Genomic DNA, 22,830 nt, shown 5'->3' on the forward strand with positions numbered 1-22,830 from the left:
AGACTAAGCCTTAAAAGATAGTTTTTTTTAGGATTGGTTGTTGAGAAGAAAAAAGTTGAGAGAAAAATAAAAAAGATGATAGACATAAAAGAGAAGAATGGGTATGGTGTTCTTGTGATATTGGAACTTTGTAGGTAATGTGTTAATTAGGTTAGTATTTTAAAGTGAATGTGTAAATAGGATTGATGTAAAGAAAAATTTGGTGAATGCAAGTATAATTTCCTAATTACGTTTCATGCTTTCTAACTGCAAAGACATACCTACGTGGGGTTAGTAAAAAACTCTTGGAGTAAGGAAAACCATTGGATGATCATAAAAACTTATTTCTTCAAGATGTCCAACCATGTTTGAGAAGTACATTTGTAACGACCCGCACCCAACCATGTAGATATTGTCCGCTTTGGGCCCAAGGGGGCCCTCACGGCTTTAAAACGCGTCTACTTGGTTAAGAGGAGTCTCTACATATATAGCGCCAGGAACATTCTCCCCTATCCGATGCGGGACATTACAAACACCCCCCCATGCAGACACAACGTCCTCGTTGTGTCTCATGGGATTGCGGGGCCAAACAGACAAACACCCCTTACGGAGCCAAACAAACCCCCACACCGGGGTCGGGGATCGGCTCTGATACCATTTGTAACGACCCGCACCCAACCATGTAGATATTGTCCGCTTTGGGCCCAAGGGGGCCCTCACGGCTTTAAAACGTGTCTACTTGGTTAAGAGGAGTCTCTACATATATAGCGCCAGGAACATTCTCCCCTATCCGATGTGGGACATTACAACATTGTTGTGTGATTCAGAACTCTATGGAATAAAAATATTGTAGTCTGTTTGCCATGCAAAAAGAAAAAAAGAATGATCTCTGATCATGAGCATTGAAGAAAATAGAAAGGAAATGAAACAAAAAATAGATGTTAGATTTTATCGATTTTTTTTTTCCAAAGAAGAGGAGTTTGAAAATGTATAATATCCTAGATGATCTATTTGAGTATTAAGGATAAGGAAATTCATACCTTAGAGCTAAATAATTTGAGAACCATCTTAATAATGAAAAATATGAATATAGCTTCATGATAACACTTTTTTCCATCAATTGTGGCTTTAGTTGGCGAATATAGTTTAAAGGGTCATTGTATAAGCCAATGGTAAAGGAGAGGAGCTCAAATCCAATCCAATTTCCCCATTTCACTTTGGACATACCCCTTCTCTATCATCTCAACTAAAGCCTTGTTATCATGAAATTTCATGATGAATAAATCTATAATATATCTTTAAGTTATCTATACAGTAGCTAGATTTTCCTACAAATATTCTTTCAAATTCAATAAGAAAATCACTCACATGAATCTTTGGTAATGGTCTTATATTCATTAGAAATTGAATTGAAACTGTGTTTTTCATTTCATATCTTGGATATAATAGCATCATCATGGTTTTTATACAAGTTTATTCAACTGTTAAACTAACTACTCTACTGTACAACTGTTCTAACTTCCCTAGGTTGTTGTAACTAACTAGGAGCTAAGTTCTTGGTTAGTTTGGTTTGGGAGAGCTGAAGCTTGAGTGTATTCTGTTTGGTTATCATCCCTCCTCAAGCTCACAGGGCGAGGAACAATGGAGAGCTTTGTTCTAAATCCAAGATACTGAGAGTTTGGTAAGTGCATGGTAAAAATGTTAGCAATTTGATCATAGGTTGGAATGTAGTGGCAGGTGAGATTTTTGTGAAGAACATGATCTCGGATGAAGTGAAGATCTAGTTTAATGTGCTTGGATCGAGCATGAAAAACTCGATTAGCAGCCAGATAAGCTGCACTTTGATTATCACACCAGACAGAAGGAGAAGCAAAGAGAGAGAGAGACAACTCTTAGAGCACAGACTGGACCCATATGATTTATGAGGTTAGAGAAGCTAGACCCCGATATTCAGATTTTGCACTGTTGCGGGATACCAACCTTTGTTTGGTCGATGACCAAGATATCAGGTTGGGTCCAAGAAAGAGACAATACTCGTTGGTACTCCGACAGTCATCTAGGCAAGAGGCCCAATCTGTATTTGTATACCCGTAAAGATCAAGAGATTTAGCTTGGTGTAGTTGTAGACCATAACTGGAGGTGACTTTTAAATAACAAAGGATCTGTTTAACTACAAGCCAATGAGTTTCTGTGGGATTGGTCATGAATTGGCAAGCGCTTTGTTAACAACAAATGCAATGTCGGGCCAAGTTAAGGTGATATATTGAAGAGCACCGACGGTGCTATGATAGAGCTTGATATCCAAAAATGGAGGACCATCATGTTGTGAAAGAGTTCTGCCCAGAATTCCAGGTGTGTGTGCTAGCTTGGAATCCAACATATTTGTACGTGCAAGAAGATCCTGAACATATTTGTGCTAACTGAGGTGCATCCTGTTTCCATAGTGTAATGGTAAAGAAGTTGTGGCTAATAAGGCAAGACCAGTATCAACTAAATGTCTCGTCTTTCGTTCAACTTGGTCATTTTGTTCAGGAGTATAGGGATAAGAACATCTATGTGTAATCCCATGAGTGGTAAGATAAGGAGTGAAAGTTTTGAATTCTCCACCATTATCATATTGAAAACATTGAATACAGAAAAAAAAAAAAAAATTGATTTTCAACCATTATTTTAAATTTGATGAAGGTCGGTAAGGCTTGATCTTTTGTATGTAGAGAATATATCCAAGAAAATCGGGAAAAGTCATCAATAAATAGAAGAAAATATTGAGCACCAATTGTAGATGGAGTTGGGGCAGATCCTCATAGATCAGTGTGAATTAAAGCAAGAGGATGAGAAACTCTGGAATTTGACAAAGAAAATGATAATTTGTGACTTTTTGCAACTGGACAAGCAGAACAAACATCACGTTTTATTTCTTTGATAAGCAATATTACAAGATTAAGAGCTTTCATCAACTGGATAACCAAGCCTGGAATGCCAGAGGCTAGAGGTGATGTTTGACGTTGTAGGAGTGTAGAAGACTGCAGGGGCATCATCAGTCAAAGGAGGGAATTCATATAAGTCATTCTTAAGTTGTCCTTGAATAAGAACTTGTCTTGAGACTCTATTTTTAACAAAAAAGAACTTTGGATGAAACTCAAAAAAGACATTATTATCGGTATAGAATTTGAAAACACTAATTAGATTAGTAGTGAGGTGGGAAACATGGTAGACTTTCTTTAAATGAATTTTTTTGAAGGTGGACCGAAAGAATTTTGAATCACTGTGGAGGATTGGAAGTTTCTTACCATTTCCAACAATAACTTGCTCATTTCCTTTGTATGCTTGAACATTAGAGAGAGTCTCAATATCTTGAGCCCGATGATGAGTAACCCCAATGTTAAAGAACCATGTCTCACTATTTTCCGAAGTTGGAGATGCAACCATAGCTTGCATTTGGTTGTTGCCACTAGATGTATTATGTATAGAAGGACTATTTGCAAATGTATAGCCTTGAAAATTAATATAAAATCTGTGATAGCACTTGTGAATGGTGTGACCATATTTTCCACACAATTGGCATTGTGGACGATCAGTAAAGATAATGTGGTTTCCTTGTCCTCTGCCACCAGATGGATATCTTCCTAGTCTAGGGCCATTTTTGTTTTGAGAGAAACTGAATTTGTTGTTGTGTCTTTTGTTGTTATTATTTTTGTGTTGAGTGGTTGCAATATTTGCATTAACAATATCACTTTTAGGTACTGTATTTTGGAGACATAATCGTTGCTCGTGAGTAAGAAGAATACTATGAACTGAGTGAAGAGAGAGGTCATCTTCTGGTGATGATAAGGAAGCTACTATGGAGTTGTAATAAGCTCCAAGACCCGCAAGAAGATAAAGAATTTGGTCCCTTTCAGACACTGATTCTCCAATTGTTGCTAGGTTATTAGAAATGTTCTTGATCCCGAGGATATATTCCATCATTGACAAAGACCCTTTTCTTATTGTTTGGAACTCTAATCGGAGTTGCATTACTCGAGCCTTTGATGAAGTTGAGAATATCTTCTCTAATGCAGTCCATGAGAAGTCTGAAACCCAACAATCTGTCTCATAATTTCAAGAGTAAGAGTGGAGTAGATCCAACTCAAGATTATACGATCAAAACGTCTCCACAAAATGAATTTTAGGTTTAAGACACCAGTGCTTGTTTCTTTTGAAGGACACACCTTCAAACCATCAATGTAGTCTTCAAAGCCATTGGCAAATATTACGTTTTCAATTTGGGTTTTCCACAAAATGTAGTTATTTCTATCAAGTTTGATCGAGAGTGTATGATTAAGTACCTGTGTTTGTGGAAGAATGTCATTTGAGGAAGAAGACACAGGCGCCACTCTAGTTTGCAAATCAAAATACTGAGTTGAATTTGCCATTAGTGAGACAGATGATATTTTGGGAGACGAGCATATTGTGCAGCTTGAAGCTTATCTTTTCAAGAAGACTTCTTTCAAGAGATCGTTCTGCTCTGATACCATGTTAGAAATTGAACTGAAACTGTGTTTTTCATTTCATATCTTGAATATAATAGCAGCATCATGGTTTTTATAAAGGTTTATTCAACTATTACACTAACTACTCTACTGTACAGCTGTTCTAACTTCCTTGGGTTGTTGTAACTAATTGGGAGCTGAGTTCTTGATCAATTTGGTTTGGAAGAGCTGAAGCTTGAGTGTATTCTGTTTGGCTATCAATGAGAAGAGTTGCCCTAAGGTGAATATTCTTAGGGAGATTATTTCTCTTTTCGGTGGCTCCTTTTATCTTCCTGGGCCTCACCTGCAATTAATGGAAAATATGTTAAAGTGTTTCCACTCATATAGTTTAAAGATTTTATCTAGTTTTTTTTCCAAATTTCCCAACTGATCAATCATATTATATACATAGCTTGGCTGTAACTTGTGGAATCAACTTACAGTTTTCATCCCATTCTTAATTAGTTTAATATCATCAATATTAATGGTTCGGTGAACAAACCTCCTTGGCACAAGCCCATCTCCCTTTTTCTGACCACTGCTGAGTGACGTCTTAGTATCCTCTAGGAAAGGCGTTGTGGCTACAAACATCAAAAATCTATAATAATATTCCAAACCAATTGAAATATCCACCAAATCTTGCTGGAGTTTATCGGATCAGGATTCAAAGTTTTCTTCATTAAGAAAGTTGGGAGAGCCTTTGGACTGGAGATTTGGTGGGTGCAAGTGAGGACAAGAAACATGAGGGACATACCATTGCTAAAGGAGTGGTGGATTTGGAAAACACGACTAATCCGGCATCCGAAGTCTTAATGTTGAGAATATGAAGTTCCTTGGGAGGCTAAGAACTCAAATTACTTAAATGCACAAAGAGCATTATAAAAGTTTTAGATTTTTGTCTATTTTCTTCCGAAGAGCCTCCAAAGAGAAACTCTATCCACCTTCAAAGAAGAAGAAAAAAGTCCACATTTTTCTCATGTTTAGACCCGCATGAGAAGAGATCAGGTTGAAGAATACCAAGTAGACGAGTTCTACTGTGTTTCCAACATCTTCACCAACTTGAAATCAACTTAGGAATATTCAGATTGCAGGTATGATTTCTGTACTTTCTAAATCCACTCTATTTTTTTTGTTTTAACGCCATGTTTTTCCATTGCATTAGATCTAGAGAAACCTAATGTAGATAACATGCACCCTCTCTCTCTCTCTCTCTCTCTCTCTCTCTCTCTCTCTCTCTCTCTCTCTCTATATATATATATATATATATATATATATATATATGAATACCTAAATCCTATGAAAACCTAAATCCAACACATAACATTCCCTTAAAATAAACTTCTACAAGCGAATTGCAACCTTTATACTACCTTTTACACTTCATCCATATAAAATGATTATTTTAAAAATAAAATAAAATAAAAAACAATAAAAGTTGAAAGACATGATAAGAACAAAATTAAAATTATAAATACATAAAAAAAAATATATAAGAGGAAAAAATGTGAATAACAATTAAAAAATAATTGAATTATAATCACGTGTTAAAAACATGATTTTACGTTAATACATTGAAATCATCTTTTCAAGACACAATTCAAGAAAATATACTAAAATTGTTGTGTGGTGCTTATACAAATCACAGAATTCTCTCTATATTTTCAAAACTACCATTTTTACAAATAATATTTTTAATATACTATAAAAATATCAAAAATCCATAATAAAACCCTTTCCTAGAAATCTCATTGGCAAATTCGACCTCCTAAAATTCATTAGAACTCTAAGACAACATCATTGTCCATAATCCAAACACTAACTAAAACATATATGTTTCTTTCATTCAATTACATCGCATTATCATCGCTAGACTTGGGTCAGCACAAAAAGCACCCTTTATTTGAGGTAGCTAGCTTCACCCGTCGATTCGGTTGACCGAGCCAATAACCTTGTTGCTTGTGAACCAGTTTCACTAGTTCTGGCTTTCAATTACAGAGCCTGTTGAAGCACCCATTCCCATGAAGATGCTGGGGGTTAAACTGTTTTTACCTGTAATCCGTTTCAGTCGAACCAGTAAATGCGCCAGCTGCAGTACTAGTCGCTTCATATCCATTTCCAGTCCATCTCGCCATGGAGAGAAGTAAAGGCTAGTGGGTTAATCCGTGGGCACTAACTATTGATCGAGCTCTTATTCGAATTTGAAGGTCTCGGGGAACAACGAGGGGATGGATGAAATGACACCAAGGTAGGTTCTCCCTTTTTGGTATTTGGTCGTCAATTCATTCGCAATGCCGGCACAGGATCCCGGCTTTATTTTATTGGTCTTGAATAAGTTCATCCACCCTTTATCGGTGAGCGGTCGAGAATACCTTCTTTGATTCATGGCTGATGGTTCCGTTTTTTCGGGCATGGTTGCTTGCTTGTCTTACTTGTCTGACTTCTACTTCTACTTATGACTGACTTAACTTATCTGACTAAAGTCTTTATTAAGGTGTGCTTAATGGTCTAAGTCTTTGATATTAGTCCTTATGGGGAGGGAGTTCTTATCACTATCATTAAAGGAAGGTTCATTAGTTCTTATTTATTTATAATATAGCCCTACACAGGGTCTACAACCCTGGTTAGTCCAAGCCGTCCCTACATAAAGGACAGCGTCACGTCAAGGTCTATCGGACAGCTTGCTTCCAGAGTTATTACACAGTGTTATGGGTGTTCTTTCTCTTTCTTGCTTGTTGGGACGGACAAGGCCAAATGGTAATGGGGACTCCCCTAACAGTTTTGCTGAGATTAATGTTGTTCACAACCTTGATATTCTTCCGGGGAATCGTGATAAAGTGCAGAAATCAGGTGCCAATAAGTTTGCTGTCCTGGAAAGCTTAGAAGAGGAGGATAATGGGGGGGGGGTAGAAATTGCGGTTCTGGGTTGCTTGATCCAATTACTGCAACTGAGATTCCAGTTTCTAGTCCTGAAAATAAAGTTGAGGAGGAAAGTGCTGCTGTTAGATTGTTGGACAGCATTTGATCTCTTCTCGGTCTGGGCAGTCCCAAGGTGATCTTGTTGGGTCTCTTTCTTATCCCAGCTCTAGGCAGACCCATGTAAACTCTGGGACTGTTCTTGCTGAACCTTTGGTGGTGAATGCTGTGGATGAAAGGTTGTCGGCCAGCAAGATATCTTAAAGTTATGGGCGGACCCTTGGGTCATTCTTGGTCTATTTCTGATCAAGCTGAACTTTGTTGGAAGGGAGTGAGAACCTCTTTGATGCTGAGGTTGCGGCTCATCGAGAACAGTCTCTAGTGTGCAGGGAGACCATAGCTGAGGTTGGGCTTGATCCTAAACCTGTTACTATCCTAGGTAGAAGTGAAAAGACTAAGGGAGATGCAGATTAAAGCATTGCTGATTCAGATTCAGAGGAGATTACTGAAATTGTGGGGACAAATTTCATGACAGGCCCTGTTATTGATCTCCAACATTCTGGTCATGCAGCATCGGGTTCCATGACTGGAAGAGCAGGTAAGATGAGTGAGAAGCAGCCGCAACCCTCTAGGACAGTTAGAAAACGAGGAAGACCGAGGAAGCTCGGGAATGGGGCTCCCCTGCAACCTAATTCCTTCCTTCTCACCTGAGTCTTAATCTCAAAGAAAGGGAATTGGCCCTGATACGGCTTCGAAGACTGTTAGGCATGGACTGCTAGCGGACTGGAAAGAAGGACTTGTTACATCCTCAAAAGATTTATAAGTACCTCACTTAAAAAATAGAGAAAAGTCAAGACAAGAAGAAAGTATCTCCGATTCCTTTCGGAGAGAAACCGGTCAGGTTTACTTTCGACGTCGTGTCATCTCGTATTTGGTCTAGATCTTATCAATGGTTAGATAAGATTGAAAGAAAACTCTGGAAGAGTGCTCTGGTCTTGCTATGGCTCTGGCGCCGAAAGGCCCCTCGAGTCCTCTGGTAGGATAGAGTAATAAGACTGTAAGCGCATCTGAGCGCCTTTTTCCCGCGACAATATATGGACACTCAGGTAAGTTCCATAGCAACATAGCAACATGGATTAGGATGACTCTTCGGAAGACTAAGCCCCGTAGGAATACTAGCAAATCCAATGTGACATGTATTAGAGGGCAAGGGCTATCTTTACTCTTTAGCCTGAGAGGGAGAAGGCTTCCCCCCCCTGACTATTTCTTTTATGGAACCTCGCATTCAACCTCCTCGGACATTAACATTGATCTAGTTTAGGCAGCTTTCAGTCCTGGGAAAGGAAGGTAAGGTGAAATCCCGTTCGTAGATTAAGAAATTAAGTATGTCAGCTCCTTTAGCCCATCAACAGCGGCGATAACATAAGACAGGGAAGGCATATCCGAAAGTCCCCCATCTCGCTTGAGAACGATGCCCTTTTTTCCCAAGCGATTCTCTTGTGTGCGTGGATATCCTTACTTTCGATGCCATATTCTTATACGATGCATGCCTCCTCTTCCGGATAGCGTCATTCTCTGCATCCCGGCCCTCCACCTATCCCTTCCTTCTTCTAATAACAGACAGCGAAAGACGCTAGGCAAACTCTTTTTATTAAAACCTTTCCTTCTCCCAGCCTACCGCCCTCTCCAATGCTCTCTTCGCTGGTTGCTTCCCTGCCCGGTTTGATAAGAATCTTCTCCCCGTTCTCATTTCCACCGCCCCCTCTAAGCCCTTTAACACCATTCGTCCGTCTTCCCTAAATTCCGAGCTATCCATAATCTAGGTTTTTTTTAAACAAGCCAAGATTTATCGCTAAATTTTTGTCTTCGTTCTTCCCTACCTATCTGACTAGGTAAGAGCTTTCTTGCTGTGAAATTAGTTGATTGGACGGCTACTATATATAAGAGTAGATACTAGACCTTCGAGCGACGTCGAAAGGTGGGTTTAGTTAATCCTCAAAAGAAAGTTGTTAAGCTTTCGGTTTCCAGGAAACTCAGAAATGGCAGAGCATTCTTTAGTTGCGGAGGGAGCGAGCCCTGCATCTATAAGTTGGCCGGATTACCTTACCGCAGCATGCTTGTCCTGCGGGTACTGCCCGTGGTCTTACTAAAAAAAAAGACCTCTACGACAGCCAAAAGGAAGTTGATCAGACCGGGAACAAGCGAGCAAAATGGGTCTATACAATCAATTTGACCGGTACATTGCTGACCATAAGTCGGCATGATTTAGTTCTCCTGCAGATTCCAGACAGAACGACCTGTACCACAACCACTGGCATATGCGGTATGCGGGTGTCAGGTTTAGGTCTAGATGGAGGTTCTCGTTCCAGTTCTAGTTCGCTTCGGTGCTATATTGGTTATGCCCTTATATAGCCCTGTGCTAACGCACAGTGCTTCTTTCTACTACGTCATCAAAGGCCGTACAGACTGGTCTAATTTAAATCATTTCCATTTTCCAGAAGATTTCAGCGACTGCCTTCTTAGTATCTTCCCAGGCTTTCAGCGCAGCTTGCTCAGATTCTTCGATCCTGGCCTTCTGCTCCTCTAAGTTGGTGTCTTTCAGGCTCTGAAGCTCGGCATGGAGTGGCTCTAACTCGGTCATTAAGGAGTCATAGTCCCGAGTGACATCACTCTGCCTCTTCTCAACGGCTGCCAACTGTTCCTGGAACTTCATAATTTGGCTTTTTCAAATCCTCAACCTCGGCCTCCATCGAGTCTAGATCATTCTCTATCTTCTCACATACCGCAACGGACTCCCTGGCCTTGGTTGACTGCTGAAGGAAGGTTTGGATCTTAGAATCCATTTCATTTTTGCTTTCCGCCGCACTAAGTACCTGCCCCACTATCATCTTAATCTCCTCTTCGAGTGCCAACATCCTAGCCTTCTCCCCTGCTGAGATTCCCTGCTCATCAGCTAAATTCTTAATAATCTGAAGAGGATCCTTCAGCGCCTCCAAGCTTCTATTCCCTATGTCAATAATCGCGAAAAAGAAAGAAGTTGACTACAGGAAAAACTACATTACAAGCTCTCTATTCCGTCTAGTCTGATATTCCGTAACCAGTCCATTTCTTATGTCTTTCTAAGCGAGGGGCCGGGTTTCCTTTCGGAGGACCATTACCGATAGTAGTCCTATGCTTCTTTCTAGCTTGGCGCATTTGCTTTCCTTGAGTTTTGGCTAGTTATCAGTCTTCCCGCCTTGTCAGCTTTCCAGTCCTAGTAGGGCTTTTTCAAACTCCCCCAGTGGCCCCTAAGGGAATCAATCGTAAGCATTCCATCTAGTCTCTTAGCTCTCCAAAGCTAGTTTCTGTCTTTCCGGTTGTGGAAGCATTCCCGTAGCCTCTTCTGTCCATTCCTAGAGAGTCTTATGTGGCCTGGCTTCTTTCATCGGTGGAATCTGCCCTCCAGCCCTTCTCTTTCATTCAATTATTTGTTTTATAGTATTCTGTACAATAGATTAACTGCAGTAACAAGTCCTTACAAACCTAACTAAAACATAACAACTTAATTTAAGTTTTAATTGCAACTTGTTACGTGGTCTTGCTGTCTATCATCTCCCACAAGCTCATAGGTCTTGGAATAATGGAAAGTTTCGTACGAAAGCTTAAGAATTGGGAACTTGGAAGATGTTTAGTGCAAGGATGAAAATATCAGTTTTTATAGATATATCGATCATTTGATTTTACGAATATATCGAGAAATATCGATGAAAATTTTAAAACAAAATATTGGTAAAGCAAAAATTGATGAAAATTTGTGGAAATATTAGGAAAAACTTCAAAAATGATACAAGAAATAATGATAGGCTTAGTGGGGTTGTTTTGTTGAAGAAGTTAATATATGTATAATATAATTTATGATATTTAGCAATGATGTTTATAACTTGAAAGCATATTTTATATATATTTATCTAATTTGAATGTATTCAATGACATAGAAGAAATGATGTTACATACATAAGTATTTTTTATTAAAATGTTGATAATTTTATTTATTAATTTATATTTATTTTTTATTTAGTTATTATGCAAATGACATGATAATTAAAAACTCATCAAACCCTTATAAAGCATATCATCAAGGAATATAAGCTCGAGCGGGGACTATTAGGACCCATAAGACAGTATTGGCTCCCTTAAAATCTAATTATGAAGTTGATTCAATATTTCACTACAAAAAATCAATTACACTCCAATATCATATGTAAATAATAATAAGATACTTTGTTCTTGGGTTCATGACTTATTATCCATTGCGTTTATTCTCCTTATAAATTAGTATATGTAGTTTAACAAAGTGAAAAGTAGTAACAGTTCAAGACTACCACTACTATCCTTGAGTTACAATCCTCATATTGTATTATCAATTGACATGTCTTAGCTTACAAAGAGCTTATCTCAAATTCCATTTAAGAAACTACTATAGTCATAGTTTATATAAACACACTTTCTTAGGATCACCTAAGAGGAAACACTGTCTCTATCTCATAAAATATCAATGTGCCTATATTGAGAATACTTATTGCTACTAGCGTCCATCAATAATGACCCAATCCATGGAAAATATATGATCATTTTAGGATCTTACCCGTAAGTTATAGTCACTGATAATTTTAACACAAGTTCAATATTTTCTCAAGGTTGAGAGATAACACAATGAAACAACTTGATAAAGTTATGACTACTTGATAGTCTTATGTCATGAATTATCGTTGATCCTATTCGATGTGTAACCATATACAATAGTGCACTCACTATGAAAAATCTATCTTAATGCCCAAGACCGGTCATCCAATTAGGAGGTAGTGTACTACAACCTCTAATAATTAATTGGTTGTAAACAAGTCATCTACTTATAAGGAACCCGTAACTTGAATCTTCCATGCAACTCTTAGTGCACCCAAGTCACGTACAATATAAGAAACGTATGCTAGAATGATCACAAAGTATAATGCATGAAATGAGGATATATAAAAGTGAAATATAAACTTTATTAATAAATAATAAATTCCAAAATTTATTACATCACGTCATGCTTTTAAGGAGGAAGCTTCCTCATTTGGATGAAGCCCCTTATTTCACAAACTTCCCTACTAGTTATATGCTAAGGAATAAGGGAGAGTTATCAGGTGGAATATTGTGGGTATACAAGACTTCCAGAGGTTGCCAATCTTGTTTTCTCCAAATAGAATTGATTTGGGAACTTCCAAATCAAAGGTAGAATTGTCTAAAGCACTATACTAGATCCTTGATGTTTAAATTTGTTATTTTTGCTTCCTTTTCATAAGATCTAAAGGCTTAGGAAGATTTTCATTCTTCTAACTTGGTCCCAAGATAGGGAACAGAGAGATTCGGGATTCCATATACTAAATGGCCAAAAACGATTTCAAATTTAAGTTATCAATTTTGAACTCATCATTCTTTTCTGCCTAGTTTGCTTTTAAAAACATGCATAACTTCCATGTTTTAGCTCCAATTCGCACACCATTTGAAGCATTGGACTTTCAACTTCTTGATCTTTGAAACAATATATAGCTTACCCAAAATTGATTTTGAGAAATGCTGTAGATTTTACCTTAAAGCTAGAGTATATGTTGTTGTCAAATTCCAAGTTCCAAATTGTCATGTGAATTAGTTGAATTTTCCTTCATGCCTTCTTTCCCATGATTGTATGTTTTCTTCCTTACTCCATAGCGACCATTTTTCATCTTTCAAGCTCATGGCATTTTCATCTTACCTTTCCTCATGTTCGTATGAAATGTCTAATGTGAGAAGGTAGTCATTTGGGAATGCGGATGGAATGTCTCTTCACCTTGCCAATCTTGAACAATTGAACAATGAGGTGACCTTCCATGCTTGTCAAAAGCTATGCATGCCATGGTAGTTGGAGCTTGTGTGACAACTTTGATTCACCCATGAGGCGTTGACAATGGTCCTAGTGAGCTTTGCTTAAAGAGAAATGAGAGATGAAAGGTAAGGATGACAAGAAGTGAGTGAGATTTGGAGATTTAAAGTTCAAATCTCCACTAAAGAGAAGAATTGAGAGTGAGAAATGAAGAGGGAGAAATTTAGGAAGGTTACAAGGCTACTTGGGCTTGAAAAAACATGAAAAAACATAAAATTGCAAAAAAAAAAAAAAAAACAAACAAACAAACAAAAAAAAAACAAAACAAAACAAAAAAAAAAAGGTTGTTATGGTGCTAAGCCCTTACCCTAGTGAACTTAGTGTTTGCTAGGCTAGGCTAGTGGTAGCCCAGCAGACAAATATTTCTTACATTTTCTTGATGGCTTTTGAAGGGAAATCAATAGGGTATTAATCCATTTTCCTTCTAGGTTATTAACCCTTCCAAAGTGTCTCATTTTAGTCACCTTTTGCCCTTGTTTTTCTTGCAAAACTCATAAAATGGTCAAGACACCTTTTATTGATAATATATGAAAACTGTAGGACTCTTATGTATGAAATGTTGTGAGTTTGTATGGTTTACATTGCTAATTAGTAAAAAAAAATTATGCTTATTAACTAAAAATCACAATTTACCCTTAATTTACATTTAGATGTCTTCTTTCAAATTGATCTACTTTAGATCTATAAAACACATGTAATCATAAATGCGCAAATGACCATAGAAACACACACCTTCACAACTCATACAGATGTAACATAATTTTAATTGTGTTTTTGGTGTATTTCTATATATTTATATATAATCATTCTCATTTGGTGGAATTTTCCTTAACAAGCCCTCTTGCTATGACAACATCCTTGATGAGCTTAATTGAAGCTTCAAAATCATCGCATAGCTGGTGAGGATTAGGAATAGTGTCTTCATCAATTGAAAAAACAAGTGTCATTTTGTTGTTATAGCTTAGGAAATGAATCATCAATCCCTGCAGCAAAACACATGATGATTATGCATTCTGAATCAAAAATCAATCTAAGTATGATCAATGCCATAGTTCTTGATCGTTATCCAACAAATCAAAGCAACTTCTTTAGTTTATAAGTTTTATATATATAGGGGATTATATTGGGAAATTATATTTGCATCCACTCAATTTCTCCTTACATCCATCTAAATAATGAACTTTTTAGAACAAAAATGTCCGTTGATAAAATAATCAAACTACTCTGAAGGAGAAATACACATACATTTTCCTCCTTCGTGTTCGGCACATAAAGGTTGAACATTTACATGGTGTTTGACTTTTCAGGTCTATAACCCTCTTTAGTGTCCAACCTTCTAGGTTCGAATTCCTCTTCAATGTCCAACACACGAAGCGTAAACAGTTGCATAGTATTCAGTCTTTCGGGTCTAAACACCTTGGAATGAGTTTTTTTTTCATTTCTCATGCACTTTTTCACAATTTCTCACTTCCAATCGTTTATGAATTCTTCCTAATTGTTTTTCAACTATTTTTACAACAAGTTTTTTAATCGAAATTTACATAAAGAATAAGCCTTAAATGATAGTTTCTCTTATGGTTTATTGTAGAGGGAAAAAAATAAAGTTGAGAGAGAAAAAAAAAAAAAAAGATAGGTGTGGAAGAGAAGAATGGGAAGGGTATTCTTGTGATATTAGAAATTTGTAGGCAATGCATTAATAAGGTTAGTATTTTAAAGTAAATGTGTAAATGAGATGGATGTAAAGAAAAATTTGGTGAATGCAAATATAATTTTTTGTTTATGTTTCATGTTTTCAAATCACAAAGGTCATTTTTCAGAATTTGGGTTTTCAATTATCTTTTTAATCAAATAACTATATATATATATATATATATATATATATATATATATATATATATATATATATATATATATATATATATGAATTATGTATGTATGTATACTTACATGGGGTTGACCATAAACAGTTGGAGCAATGAAAACCATTGGATAACCAAAAAAACTAATTTCTTCAACAGGTCCAACTATGTTTGAGAAGCATGTTGTTGTGTGATTCACAACTCTGTGGAGTAAAAATGCTGCAGTCTATTTGCCATGCAAAAAAAAAATGATCTCCAAGGTAAGATCATAAGCATTGAAGAAAATAGAAAAGAAAGGAAACAAAAAGTAGATGTTAGATTTTATTGATTTTTTTTTTCAAAGAAGAGTTTGAAAATGTATATTTTCCTAGGTGATCTATTTCAATATTAATGATAAGGAAATTCATACCTTAGTGCCAAATAATTTGAGAACCATCTTAATAATGAAAAATGTGAGCATAGCTTCATGAGAATGCTTCTTTCGATCGATTGTGGCTTTTATTTGGCGAACATAATCTAAAGGGTCATCCCGTAAGGCAATGTTGAAGGGGAGGAGCACAAATCCAATCTTATTTCCCCATTTCGCTTTGGACCCCTTCTCCATCATCTCAGCTAAACCCTAGTTACCATGAAATTTCATGATGAATAAATCGATAATATATCTTTCAGTTGGCTACACAACAGCCAGATTTTCCTACAAATATTCTTTCAAATTCAATAAGAAAGTCACTCACATGGATCCCTGATGATGGTCTTACATTCATGATAAGAGTTGCCCTAAGGCGAATATTCTTAGGAAGATTATTTTTCTTTTCTGTGGCTCCTTTATCTTCCTTGGCCTCACCTGCAATGAATAGAAAATATTTCTACTCATATAGTTTAAAAATTATTTATATAGCTTTCTTCCAAAATTCCCAATTGGTACAAAATTATATACATAGTTGGCTGAAACTTGTAAGCTTGCATACAATGGCTCGATAGGCAAGGAAATTGAACAGAGAATTAATGGAAGCTTACCATATCTTCTATTGAGATATCGAGAAAGACCAGCCAGTGACACTCCCATTACAACATCGTTAATAGTCTGCAATGCCCCAAAACACACAACCTTCTTTATTAAAACATAAATTTACATTGTTATATATTTCCATGTCTTATTTTTAAAAAATAAATCTTGTATCAAATTTCTAATTAAAGCACAAGTATACAAGGAAAGTTAAAGGGTCGAACCAGTTTATGGAATCAACTTACAGTTTTCATCCCATTCTTGATTAGTCTAATATCATCAAGGCTAACGGTTCGATAAACAAACCTCCTTGGCCCAACCACACCTCCCTTTTTCTGGCCACTGTTGAGTGGCGTCTTGGTATCCTTCAGGAAGAGCGTTGTGGCCACAAACATCAAAACATCTATAATAGTATTCCAAATCAGTTGAATTGTCCACCAAATCCTGCCAGAGTTTACCGGATCAGGATTCGAGGTCTTCTTTACTGGCAAAGTTGGGAGAGCCTCCGGGTTTGAGATTTGACGGGTGCAAGCGAGGACAAGAGACATGAGGGACATGCCGTCACCCAGGGAGTGGTGGATTCGGAGAACAATGATAGACTCGGCATCCGAGGTCTTGATGTTGAGAATATGAAGCTCCCAAAGAGGCTTAGAGAAGTCTATGGAGGTTATACTGAGATTGGAGATGTAGTCTTCCACAGTCTTGTCTGGTGAATCAATGGTGTGGAGTCTTGGTACTATCACATGCTTGTCCAAGTCCACCTTTGTATGAACCCATTTCATCTCTCCATCTTTTTTCATGTCCTTTACCTAATCGAGATAATAATATAAAAGAATAAACTGATAAACGTACTTCTAAAATTCGTAAAATATAATGAGTTGCAAAAGAATACTAATTTGTAGAGAATTATTGATGATATTGTAACTTACTAAAGTTTTATATGAAATAATATTAAAAATTTCCAATTTAATTTGATAACAATGCCTATATTTTTAATAAATAAAAAATCTATAAAAGTTAAGAAATAGGTACAATGACTTTTAGAGTTAAGTTACCAATTAATTTACAAGTTTTAAGATAGTAACACATACAAACTATAACTTTAATAGATCTCGTAGTTTTTGTTTTTTTACTAAATAAAAAAATAAAATATTTTTATTTTTTTCTATTCAATTGAAAGTAACTTATTGATGTCAATCAATATGATTAAACTAAACTTATTAATAACAAGTTCATTTTAGTTATATTGATTGATATCAATATGTTACTTTTAGTTGAACAAAAAAAATAAAATATTTTAGTTTTTTTTATTCAACAAAAAAACAAGCATCACCTTAATCTAATGTTGAACCTTCTTTCGAATTGTAGATTGGATGAATAAATAAAAACTTTAAAATCTTCTTGGATGCACTTTCTATCTTCTATTATAGAAATAGAAAATAATAGTAATTTTTTTACACATGAAAACAAGACATACTCTCATATGATTATGTCGGAAATGTATTAGTTTTTAAGTTAAAATTTTTTTACTATCTTAAATTTTTTAACTTTTTTTGTACAAGAGGTGAGGGTTTTATTTTTTAAAAGCAAAATATAAGAAATTTATTCAAATAAAACCTTATGTAAAACAAGCTTCGATTTTATATATATAATGCCATGATATTAATTTACCCAAAAGCTTAACTGAGTCATCCTATATCTATTTTTCATACCTGCAAGCTAGAGAAACGAGGGTGCTTAAGTAGAGTGTGTCCCAAATTGGCTTTAACAACATCAACATCGATTCTGGTTTTGAACCCAGAAATGGCTAAGACATAGACATTCAAGCAAGGTTCATGAAAAATTCGAGCAACTGGACTCAGAGCTTCTTCTTCTTCTAATAATAATTCTTCTATATCCTCAGGTTTTTCGCCATTTCCTTCTACTTCTCTTGCTGCGGACCTCTTTGTTTGAATAGGCTCGAGAGCTTGCTGTCTCGATTCCAGATCATCGACAGGCTCCATGACACTCAGCTTAGCTTGTAGATGAGACTGAAATTATATTGGAACGTAAAGCATTGTGTAAGTACATATATAGTAGTTGTCCTACATACTTGAATGAATAAGAAGGTTGTTGCTAATTACTTTACTATTCATGGCATGCGTCCAGTGATATGATTTAAATTCATTTTGATAAGATTTTTTCGACCGGCTTTATGGTTGAGAACTTGAGATATTGAAATATTTGACCTCCCAGCTGTTGTGTGAAAGACATGTAGAAATAAATAAGGCTGTCTGAATCAGTTCGGGGGTTGTTGATAGGCTGTATGAATTAATTGTGGGGTTATTGGTAGGCTGTATGGATTAATCAGAGGGTTGTTGGTTGGTAGATCATTACATCAAATTAATTATAATAAAAGTAAAGATGATATTCATAAAATATTAATAATGTAATGTCTAAAAATTAATTTATTAATTTTAAATATTTAATAATTATTTGTACCGTATTACTTTGTATTAGTGTCATTCTTGACTTTGTAAAATATAAGCTTTAAAATATCATTTTATTTATTCTTAATAATTATTATTACATTGGAAAATTATTTAAAGCAGTAGTTAGCAGAAAACTAACCGTCTAGGTAACTATAAAATAACAAATACATATATTGTTTCATCTTTTATTCAATTTAAAGAATTTATTTAAAATAATAATTATTAAAAAAATTAAAAATACTATAAAAATAAATTCATACGTTGGTTCAACTTTTACCTTAATGATAACCTAGTTAGTTATTATTAAAAATCATTTTCAAACATTAAATTATTTATATTGTTCAAATCCAATTTCTAGGGTTATCATAATAAATTTTTATTTAAAGGGTTTATTTGAAGTATTGATTAATAGAAAATTAATAATTTAAATGATTAAAAAAACGTATTGAAATAAAAAAAATTAAAGTAATTTTAGAAAAACATCACTTATCTGCACTCCTCCCTCACATGCATAGTCCTCTTACTATAGTTAGTATATATGAAAGTATAAATATTTGTAGACTTTTTTCCCATAATACCCTCGTAACATTGCTTTTATTTATTGATGTCCTCTAACTAATCTATTTAATTAACTCTTTATATATTTATTCTAACAAATCTTTTTAATAAATTCTTCATGGATCTATTATTATATCAAGTAAAATTATTTTTTTACAAAAGTTCGAAACTTATTTGTCTTACATTTTCATTAACGACAATCACTTTTAGAGTTAATTTATCAACTCTTTTAAAAGCATTGACTATAGCTCTAATACACCTAAATAAATAAATAAATTTGGTTTTTCTTTGTTTTTTATTTTTTAAATCAAAAATAATAATAATTTTTATATAAAAATACAGCTTTAGTTTGAAAATGTAACCATTTTTAAATACTAATTATTTCCTTAATTTTATAAGTTTTGAAAATAATTTTTAAGTAGATTAACTAAGTTTATAAAAAATTAATTTTTAATGATATAAACTAAGTTTATAGTTTTTGTACAAAATTTTTTACATTTTACATAAGAATTATCATGTTAAGATATTAGTTTACCAAATAATTTAACTGTTTTTATTTTTTGTATATGTTGTAATTTTCTTCCCTTTCTCCTTCATTCTCCATTCTTTTTTCTTTTTTAGTTTTTCTCCTCCTGTTTTCCCAAGAGAGCCGACCCCCATTTTTATTTTTTATTTTTTCCTTTTTCTTCTTCCCCCAAAAACACCCAACAGCCAGCTCCCCCATTCCTCTTCCATTTTTATTTTTTATTTTATTATTTTTATTTCAATTTATTTTATTTTATTTTATTTGTGATTCCCAAAAAAACCATCCACTATTGCCAACGAGATCACCGACCGGGCGCCGTCGGCTGGCGACCTCCTCCCTTTTCTCTCATTATCTCACTTCCAGTATCACTCATTTTCCATTATTATTATTATTATTATTATTATTATTATTGTTATTATTATTATTGTTATTATTGTTATTTTATTTTATTTTAATAGTAATTATTGTTTGTGAAATTTGGATTGTTGAATTAATATGAAATTTTGGGTTAATTTGTTGTGGGTAGATTAATACGTAATTTGATTTAATTTATTGTTAGTGAATTAATTTGAAATTTGTTAATTTGGGTTTGTGGGTATATTGTATTTGGTGATTAATTTGGGGATATTTGGATTATATTAATTGCATATTGTTTATTTGGACTTGGGTCTATTGTCAAGTTGTTATTTGTTTGGGCTTATTGAATTGGACTTGAAATATTATTTCTCTTGACCATGTATTTTTTTTTCTTTTTTTTATGTGATCTTGTTAATTGATGTGAATTTTGGGACCCATAATGTGGGTGGGATTTGTTGAATTATTTGAATGTATATTAAACTAGGCTCAGATTATGAAATATTAAATTTAGGTCTAGTAGAATTTATTTTAATTTATCCAATTTTAGGTTTTGTTGATTGTGTTTGTATTTTTTGTTATTAATTAGGATGTTCTGAGTTAAGACCTATAGTAATTTGAGCTCATTTTAATTGACGAAATTTATCAGACTAATTTGAAATTGAAATTTGGGTTTGAATATTTGTTTGGGATTTTATACATATCTAGATATTTACATTTATGTTATTCTTGTTTTTACATGGACCCACTCTGCAATCTCGTTGGCTGAATACGAATTGATGACACGTAGAGCTTGTTGTAAGTTTATTTGGGCACATATTTTATTTCCCACTTATATTTGATTTTATTTTTATTAGTTTGTGTAAATATTCCTTCGTATGTATTTATTGAGTGTGTACAGAATTGAACATCGAACAAATTAGAAATTTTATTTAAATGAAAGGAAGAATTCAATAAATATGTTCTAATAAAATACTAATTTTAAAATATTCTTTTTAATAAAAGAAAGTTTTTTTTCATTATTTATAAAAATTCAGAAAAATGCATTAGAAAAATCCAAAAAAATTGTTTTTAATAGAATTCGAAAAATTGTTTTTAATGATGTTATTAAAAAAATTTCTTTGTTTAATAAAAATTGTCCAAAAATTGTTTTGTAAATAAAGTTGTTTCAAAAATTAATTTTTAATAAAATTGTCTAAAAATATTTTTTTCAAATGAATTTTTTTTTTTCCTTAATTAAAATGAGATTAAAGGTGTTTTAGAAATAGAGAATTTAAATCTTTGTTTTTCTTTTTAATTAAAATTTCTTTTGCAAATAAAGTTATATCATTTTAAATAATTTATAAAAATCACTCTTTTAAATGAAAATGAATGTAAATACTTTTGTAAATAAAATTGTAAAAATTCATTATTTTTTAGTAAAAGCAAGTAAAAAATAATTTTTTTGCTCAAATTGAAATTTTGTAATGAATTCTTTTGATACAATAAGTGTAAATAGTTTTTTAAAAAAAAAAAATTAAATACAACTGAAATTGAGAAAATAAATTGTTTCTTTTTATAAGTAAATAAATGGAAATCATTAATTCAAAATCATTTTTAATAAAATCCTTTGAAATTTCTTTAAAACTTTTTTTTAATATCTTTTATTTATTTAATTCAATAAATCATTTTGCATAATTCTCTTATGATTTATTTTGTGTATTTTTATAATTAGATTTCATCATTGTTTTTGTGCATATTAATTATCACCATGACTTGTATATTGATTATTTTTCTTGGTATCCATAATTAATTAATTAATTGCCACAATTTCCTCAATTCATTTAGTAGAGGTCGTACGTATGTGGGCTTAGAGAGGTATTACGGTTCACCACCTTACCTTCCTAATAAGTAACCTGACCCTCGGACATAGACTTGGTTTTTCATAGACCCGTTTTTTTCCTTCAGGAGTCACACTTAGAGTTTTCTTTCTTATTTGATTTTTTCCTTAAAAAAATAAAACAAAAATAAGTGACGACTCCAAGTTTTTTTTCTAAAAATCAAATTTTCATCAAATAAAATAAAAGGCGAGTTTCGCAATCGAGTGGGAACACATCGAGCAAATTACAGGGTCCACACTGATATAAATTGAGAAGAAGGCAAAAATAAATAAATTAAAAAAATCATTATTAAGTTATGTTTGGTTTCATAAAATTCGGGATAAAGTTAAGGAGAAAATGAGGGAGAACAAAAATAATAATGAAAAGTTGAAGTAAAAGAGTTAAGAAAATTAAAAAAATAAGAAATTATTTTCATATCCTATTTCAAATTTATTTCACTAATTTGAATTTTTTTATATAAAGATTAATTAATTTCAAATATAAAAGTTTTTTTTATAAATTTTAATTATATTTGACTTTTTTTTTATATTTTTACAATAAAACTAAATATGAAAAAAATATTTTTTTTAATATATTTTTTCGTATTTTTCTCTTGTTTGAAAATTTTTCTATTGGTTTTTTGAGAAATGATTAATTTTAATGCCAATTAAATGATACATAAATTAAATTTTTGATAAAGGAAGATGGCCTTTAGTCCCACCATCACCATTTTTCTTATGCAATATTTTTTTAATGTCAACAAATGAACAGTGTAAGAAGAGACTTGCCCCCTCCATTATTGGGATACGTATCATATCTAACTCATCAATACATCAGTTTGTTGAGGAGCTGTTGA

The 22,830-nt window shown here is 33.7% G+C and overlaps 1 protein-coding gene across 1 annotated transcript; it reads right to left on the reverse strand.

The window, feature by feature from the left end:
* Window positions 1-13,969: 13,969 nt before the first annotated feature.
* Window positions 13,970-18,251, reverse strand: LOC117932328 (O-acyltransferase WSD1-like). The gene is made up of 7 exons (XM_034853535.1): window positions 17,919-18,251; window positions 16,452-17,015; window positions 16,218-16,284; window positions 15,935-16,044; window positions 15,610-15,819; window positions 15,289-15,426; window positions 13,970-14,324 (listed from the first exon to the last, which is right to left on the reverse strand). Exons 1-7 carry the CDS (start codon window positions 18,207-18,209, stop codon window positions 14,151-14,153), a joined length of 1,554 nt encoding a protein of 517 aa, XP_034709426.1. The 5' UTR covers window positions 18,210-18,251; the 3' UTR covers window positions 13,970-14,150.
* Between the last annotated feature and the right edge of the window lie 4,579 nt (window positions 18,252-22,830).

Source organism: Vitis riparia, chromosome 15 (assembly GCF_004353265.1).
Source record: "Vitis riparia cultivar Riparia Gloire de Montpellier isolate 1030 chromosome 15, EGFV_Vit.rip_1.0, whole genome shotgun sequence".
Lineage (NCBI taxonomy): Eukaryota > Viridiplantae > Streptophyta > Magnoliopsida > Vitales > Vitaceae > Vitis > Vitis riparia.

Coding starts and splice junctions, on each gene's coding strand:
- LOC117932328 (XM_034853535.1), bottom strand. CDS start 18,209: ATGGAGCCTGTCGATGATCTGGAATCGAGACAGCAAGCTCTCGAGCCT. Junction 17,016..17,918: donor CTCGTTTCTCTAGCTTGCAG/GTATGAAAAATA, acceptor TATCTCGATTAG/GTAAAGGACATGAAAAAAGA. Junction 14,325..15,288: donor CTGTTTATGGTCAACCCCAT/GTAAGTATACAT, acceptor GTTTTGCTGCAG/GGATTGATGATTCATTTCCT.